This window comes from Aphanomyces astaci (assembly GCF_000520075.1).
Source record: "Aphanomyces astaci strain APO3 unplaced genomic scaffold supercont1.221, whole genome shotgun sequence".
In the NCBI taxonomy this organism is placed as follows: domain Eukaryota; phylum Oomycota; class Saprolegniomycetes; order Saprolegniales; family Verrucalvaceae; genus Aphanomyces; species Aphanomyces astaci.
In genome coordinates, this window is record NW_009798484.1 from 1 (window position 1) to 6,341 (window position 6,341).

The 6,341-nt window shown below is 53.5% G+C and overlaps 4 protein-coding genes across 7 annotated transcripts; 2 read left to right on the forward strand and 2 right to left on the reverse strand.

The window, feature by feature from the left end:
• Positions 1-125: 125 nt before the first annotated feature.
• Positions 126-1,091, forward strand: H257_18794 (hypothetical protein; the record flags this gene model as incomplete). Its single annotated transcript, XM_009847917.1, has 2 exons — positions 126-596; positions 642-1,091. 2 exons carry the CDS (start codon positions 126-128, stop codon positions 1,089-1,091), a joined length of 921 nt encoding a protein of 306 aa, XP_009846219.1.
• Positions 1,092-1,333: 242 nt separating this feature from the next.
• Positions 1,334-2,337, forward strand: H257_18795 (hypothetical protein). Its single transcript, XM_009847918.1, has one exon. It carries the CDS (start codon positions 1,343-1,345, stop codon positions 1,907-1,909), a length of 567 nt encoding a protein of 188 aa, XP_009846220.1. The 5' UTR covers positions 1,334-1,342; the 3' UTR covers positions 1,910-2,337.
• On the reverse strand, positions 1,334-4,145 carry H257_18796 (hypothetical protein). 4 transcript variants are annotated; one of them, XM_009847919.1, is made up of 8 exons: positions 3,865-4,145; positions 3,790-3,814; positions 3,630-3,728; positions 3,450-3,562; positions 3,291-3,398; positions 3,079-3,199; positions 2,863-2,946; positions 1,334-2,801 (listed from the first exon to the last, which is right to left on the reverse strand). In XM_009847919.1, exons 1-8 carry the CDS (start codon positions 4,122-4,124, stop codon positions 1,959-1,961), a joined length of 1,653 nt encoding a protein of 550 aa, XP_009846221.1. In that variant the 5' UTR covers positions 4,125-4,145; the 3' UTR covers positions 1,334-1,958. The 4 variants fall into 4 exon arrangements, with proteins under 4 accessions (XP_009846221.1, XP_009846224.1, XP_009846222.1 ...); XM_009847922.1 differs by having other exon boundaries at positions 3,450-3,728; XM_009847920.1 differs by having other exon boundaries at positions 3,630-3,814.
• Positions 4,146-4,315: 170 nt separating this feature from the next.
• H257_18797 (hypothetical protein) lies at positions 4,316-5,992 on the reverse strand. Its single transcript, XM_009847923.1, has one exon. The coding sequence runs from the start codon at positions 5,974-5,976 to the stop codon at positions 4,375-4,377; it is 1,602 nt and encodes a 533-aa protein (XP_009846225.1). The 5' UTR covers positions 5,977-5,992; the 3' UTR covers positions 4,316-4,374.
• Between the last annotated feature and the right edge of the window lie 349 nt (positions 5,993-6,341).

The following is a 6,341-nucleotide window of genomic DNA, read 5'->3' on the forward strand; positions in this document are numbered from 1 at the left end:
AGGCCTTTCAACGAAACGAACTGCTACCATCGTTGAAAGCTGGCCGTGTAGGCCGCTCGCCGGTATACACGCCACACCTCGTCGCCAGCACCGTCCGCGAACTACCCCAGTCACTCCGCTCGACGATGCGCCACATTTCCGAGGCCACTGGAATTCCTCTTGGATCCTTGCACCGAGCGCTCAAGGCTGGAAAGCTCCATCGACGCACCACACGCTTAAAGCCTCTGCTGACGGACGAAAACAAGGCGAAGCGTCTTGAATTTTGCCTCTCGCACATTCGTCCCTCCGGTCCTCCCAAAACCCCGACATTCGATGGCATGTGGGATGTCGTTCACCTTGACGAAAAGTGGTTCAACGCAGACAAGAACGTCCGCAAGGTGTACCTGACGGAAGGTGAAGAGCCTGAGCAGCAGGCATGGTCAAGCAAGCGCTTCATCCCAAAAGTGACGTTCCTCGCGGCCGTGGCACGCCCTAGACATGACTTGGAGCGTGGCATCAACTTTGATGGGAAGATTGGCATCTGGCCGTTCGTGCAGTACCAACCTGCTCAGCGGAGCTCGCGCAACCGTCCGGCGGGAACTCTTGTGGCAACATTGGTGAACGTTGATGCACCGATGTACCGGGACTACGTGCTCACGTAGGTCATTCCAGCTATCAAGGCAACGTTCCCTACCATCAACAAGCGCGTAGTTCTCCAGCACGATAATGCAACGCCACATGGAGGCATCACCGACGCTGACCTAGTGCCGGTCTCGACGGATGGGTGGTCGTTTGTCGTTCGCTGCCAGCTACCAAACAGCCCAGATCTCAAGGTGTTGGTTCTGGGCTTCTTCGCGTCAATCCAATCTTTGCAGTACAAATTGGTTAGTCGCACTGTGGAAGATGTTATTCGTGCTACGCTCGCTGCGTTTGACCAGAGTGGCGGAGAGGCTCTGGACAAAGTGTTTCTTACCTTGCAAGCGGTGATGCGCCTTGTCTTGGAGAACAATGGTGGCAACCACTTCCGCCTGCCGCACTTGCGCAAGGATGCGCTGCGTCGTGCCAAAGCGCTCATGCCGAATGTCTCGTGCCCTGCATCTCTTTTGGGTTAAGCAGCCACTCAGGTTTTTAACCAATAACACGCAAGTTACTGCATCTCTGACCAATCGGATTAAAATGTCGCAAGTAATTTGGAAAAAGTGTGATTTTCAAATGTCACCGGTATATTGGAACAGAGGAAGTACAAGAATCTATTTTGATAAATAGATGAATCCAACTGGATATGTGCAAACCATGAATCATTTACTTTAAATATTAAATGAAATTCATTTAAAAAGTCCCACTTTCGATTTTACAGACTTGCATGTGGAATCCGTTGGGCGTCGCGGACTACGGATCGGACTCGGACTCGTCGGAGAGCGAGACAGGGCGTCAGGAGACTGTTGGGCCTTCAAACGCTGTCGCAATCAATGAAGTCAACGAGGAAGCGGTTGCTGCTCCTGCGCCAGCAGCCCCTGATGTCGTTGCCTCCGTCGTGTTAACCCACGATATCGCTGCGGATGAACCGACGAATGATATTCCGGCACTTCCAGCATTGCCAGACTTACCGCGAGCGCGATGCGACCCGGCGATTCAAGCCAAGATCAACAAGTACTTGGAACATAAAGAGCGCGGCCTTAGTTTTATCGGGAGTTTGCGCAGCAAGAAGGAGTTCGACAACCCGTACATTTTGGCAAGGGTGGTCGAGTACTTTGGCATTGAGGAAGTGCAATCAAACTTTCCCAAGGATGTGTTTGATCCTTATGGTTACGACTTGGACGATTACTCGGATAAACTGGCGATGGCGCTGCAGAAGGAACAAGAGCGCGTTGCGATGCTCGTCCAGCAAAACCCATCGCTGCGATGGACCCAGCCCAGTTCCCTCACCTAACTACAATATATATATATATACACTCGCTCCACAATATATATTCTTAACGTCACTCTTCGCCTTGTTGGGGGTCGCCGCTGGCCACTGCTCGGAGCTTCATTCGTTTGCCCAACCCCTTGCAATACCCGCGCTGGTTCTGCTCTTGCAACGTTCCCAACACTGGTTCAATATCGTCCTTCACATGACGCTCCATGCGTTCCAGCTCCCGTCGTGTCTGCTGGATCTCATCCTGCAGCTCCACCGTCTGCGCATCCAGCAAGTCCTTGGCCTTGCCCCACACGACTGTCGCGCCGTTGGCCTTCAAATGGACGTGCAACCCATAATCCATGTCGGCGATGGTCTTCTTGAGCTTGGCCATCTTGGCTTCCATGTCGCGCTTATCCTTGGCGAGGGCGGCGGCTTTGGCGACGGTCGTGGCCAGCGTCGCGCAATGCGAGCACGGCTGGGGCAACGTGTGGACGGGGCACCGTGCGGCGAGGCGCGACGTGTCAATGACGTGGAGCTCTGGGGGGTGGTCGTACAGACACCGCCCTTTCCGATTGAACACGTGGCAGATGCCCGTGTGTTTGAAGTCTGGGCACACGTCACGCTGGTTGTTTTGGGGGTACATTGCCCGGAGGCGGACGACACGGTCGTGGAGGTGCTGGAGGGTGGTGTGGGCACACGGGGGCACGAGCGTGCACACTTTGCATCGCTTGAGTGGCGCGCACATGTCGGCAATGTCGAGCGTGTCCTTCATGTGCATCATATTGCGATGGAAGAACCGGTCCACGTTTTCCATGCTCAGGTACTGGTGGGCATGGAAGATCTGCTGCAGTGTATCGAGGCACGGCCCTAACGCGTGGCGCCTTCGCTTGGCGATGTAGTCGATCGCAGGTCGCACAAACCCGATCTGCATACACCGTGCATGACGATACATATGGCGAAAGGTACATCAGAGTGTGTGGTCGTACTCGCTGGTTGACGCACACGGTGAGAAGTTTCTCTAGTACGTGGATGTCTTCGAGTGGTCGTAGCCGCACGATCTTACTTGTCGACTAGTACATCATGTGACGTTGTCAATATGGAGGCGATCACGTCATCATCACACTCAATATGACGTGATCCACAATGGTGGGGTGACGGCATCGCAAGCACATGTTGTTCGAGAGACAGGAAGAAGGGAAGACCTTGATCTGTTCGGTGACTTTGCTGGCGTCGGGGGCTACCGTCACCAGAAAGAAGATGTGTTTTTCGTTCAAAATCTCCCATTGCGGTCCGATTGAATGCTGCTGAGTCCGAGGGTTCAAGCTATTACCATCAAAGCAACATGGGCAATGACAACGAATCTGTCGACCTATAACTGAAACAAAAAGGGTGGGGGGGGTACAGAATTGCTTACACGTGAAAGTTCTCAATGACCACGTAGGGAAACTTGGTGTGTGGTTTTGTCTTGGGGTGCTCAATGTATCGCTTGAACGCGTCCAACTTTGTCAGCAGGACGCTCTCCCTACGAGTACAGTACTCGTTTATCAAGTGTTTTCGCGTTAGGTTGTCGGACTCGGTCGTCGCTGCATCCAGCACCAGCACGCGGCGCTTCCTCTCCGTGGCTTCGGGGTACATGCGCTGCATGAACAGATGGGCGAACGATGTCTTGCCGCCTAGCTCCTTCCCCTGTACAAGTCGTAGTATTTGGTTGAAAGTTGTATATAAATTTCGCACAAGCCCGAGAACAACGTGCCGTGACGACGATGTTGATGCCGCCTTGATAACACTCGATTGGTTCGCACACATTAAACAAGTCTTGCATCGCAGTGTCGTTGTTTAAAAACTCGGCTGGCTGCACCACGAACGATTGCACCGCCATCAGTCACACGAGGTTCGACATGGACAATACGTACCGTAGTCGGCAGCATGGTTTGTATCCTGCCGACGGCGAATGAGAAAATGTCAGACGACATACATCGAGCACGTACCAGCTAGGGGCGGCATCGGCGGACGTCGGCATGCGAGGCTTCTTCGGGCACGGATACGCTCGGTAGAGCTTGTCGATGGCATTCAAGAAGCCGTACTTTACTCGCCAGTCGACCACCACCACTTCAGTTGGCGGCTCCACGTGAGGGACTGTGGCTGCTGCTATTACTTCCTTCTCATTGGTCTGAACAGGTGGAGAAGGCTTGTCACGTTGGGGACCACGTTGTGGCGCTCCAGCTGCTGCTGCGCGTCCTTTCCGCATTATTTGGGTATCTTAGGCAAGAGTGAGTGAGAGTGGTCATTGTGAGTCGATATTTTGATAAAAATGAGCCAAATGAAGCAACTAAACTACAGTACACTTCAACTAGTAACACTCCGGAGTACTACGTAGTAATGTGGAGCAATTTATAGCACACCCTGGGCGTGGCCAGCCTGCTTCAACATGACAAAAGTTGGGAGGTTAAATTAGCGGCACATATATTAAGAATAAATACATACACCTACGATCTAGACTAGACACTGTTGAACGATGCGATGCGAGCGACCAGGAGGTTGCCCCAGAGGTTGATCACTGTCGTGAGGGGGTCCAAGATGCACTCGGCCACTAGGAGAAAGCTGTACGAGTACGTGATCGGAACCCCGCTCAGGTACGTAAAAAAGGTTACGACAATGGCGACGCCCCCGGTGCGGACGGGGGGGATGGCCAAAGACCCAATCACGGACAAGACACCCACGACGCCGAGCTTGGAATATGTCAGCAGTGAGCCGAGGCCGGCGTTGCGAAACGTCCAAATGAGAGCCATGCACACATAGAGTGCACCGCCGCTCTTGTTGATGCATGTACCAATGGACGTGGCAAACCTTGCGACGTTGCGGTTGCCTTCCAGGGAATCCATCGACCGCGATGCGACGGGCGTGCTTTTCCTGGACGAACTGCACGAAAAGCCATATATAAGGGCATCTTTCATCAACCCGAAGAATCGAAACGGGTTTGTCCGTGTGGACACGATGAGGATCAGAGGTAGCACCACGAAGCAGTGGATGATCGCCGCGAGGACAAACGTGCCTAGGAAGGCGGCGAGTCGCGGGCCATCAACGGCCAACGTGTGCGTGTGGGCGAGGAGCGGCGCTGCGATGAGGGCGATGATGGCGACAGGGGTGACCGCGACGACGTACGAGAGCATGGTTTTGAAGATCGCGTGCAGTTCTCGGAGGATGTCGACGAGACGATTGTCCTTGTCCTGGCGACTCCTGACGCCGCACGCAACGCCAAACAACAGTGAAAACGTGACGACCCCCAACACGTTGTTATCCATCACCATGGTTGTCATGTTGTCTGGCACAACGAGGTTGATCAGGTTGAGGATCTCGGCAATACTTGATGGGAACCATTTGACGTATGTCTCGGGAAAGTTGGGTTCGAAGGGCAGGCTGGTGGTTGAAAAGTTGGCATAACCGCCCTCGAAGTTGCTTTGGACGCAAGACAGGGCCCCCGTCGATGGGTCGTGCTGCAACAAAGCGGGGGGGGCATTACCGCTACTGCGGCTAGGGCACTGAATGGTCACGTCGGCCTCTGGGAGTCCGCCCAAGTACGCATGGCCGTCGAACGAGCTCGCGAAAAAGTGGCACCAAAATAACCCTTGGGCCAACGCACACGTTGTCGTGAACAGCGTCAACGCAACCAACAGCACTTTGCGCCTCATTTGGGATGCCACCAAGTCTGAAATGCACATGGTCACATTGAGAAACGCCAACGGGATGGTTACGCAGGTGAGGGCTCGAAAGTAGATCCTTCCAATGAAGTGAATTTGGTCTGCGAACTCCAAGTTGGCGTTGGCAAACTCGTGTAACGCTGGGATTTGCTCGAGCACCAGCACCACCACGATCCCCACGACCGTCCCCAAGACCGTCCCGGGGGCCCCCAAGTACCACTTCACCCATTTCGATTGTTCCATCGACTGGGCAGGGTCGTTCACGAGGTCATAAGTATGGCGGGGCTTCGGTTCCATGATCGGCGTGACCACGGGTTCAGACGCAACCGACATGGACGATTCGTCCTGTGTGACGCTTTCCGTCATGGCAATATGGCCGCGCAGTCCGACGTGCGATGACATGTGCGAGGCGAGTTGGAGAATGCCATGTTGCTGTGAAATGGGGGGGGGGAGTGGTTTGGGACATATGTAAATGCAATAAATAGCCACACGGACCGTGTAATCGCGTTTGATCTTGTTACACCTCTTGGGTGCGCAGCAGCGAGTATCACATGTGGTAACTTGAAGGCGTCTGTCTATCCACGACTTTACAGGCGGGATAAATTAACGTTTTACGAATTACTGGTAACGTTATAGCGAAATCATGGCAATGGCATTGGACACACCATCACTACTTTACAGGCGGGATAAACTAACGTTTTACGAATTCTAGCGAAATCGTTTCGACATTACCACTATTTGAACAAAGCATACCATTGAACATATTT

Excerpts from the sequence above, each read along its gene's own strand:
- H257_18795 (XM_009847918.1), top strand. The coding sequence starts at position 1,343 with ATGTGGAATCCGTTGGGCGTCGCGGACTACGGATCGGACTCGGACTCG.
- H257_18796 (XM_009847919.1), bottom strand. The coding sequence starts at position 4,124 with ATGCGGAAAGGACGCGCAGCAGCAGCTGGAGCGCCACAACGTGGTCCC. Across the intron at positions 3,563-3,629 it reads GCATCAACATCGTCGTCACG|GGGAAGGAGCTAGGCGGCAA; the intron begins GCACGTTGTTCT and ends CGACTTGTACAG. Across the intron at positions 2,802-2,862 it reads CCGTGTGCGTCAACCAGCGA|ATCGGGTTTGTGCGACCTGC; the intron begins GTACGACCACAC and ends CGGTGTATGCAG.
- H257_18797 (XM_009847923.1), bottom strand. The coding sequence starts at position 5,976 with ATGTCATCGCACGTCGGACTGCGCGGCCATATTGCCATGACGGAAAGC.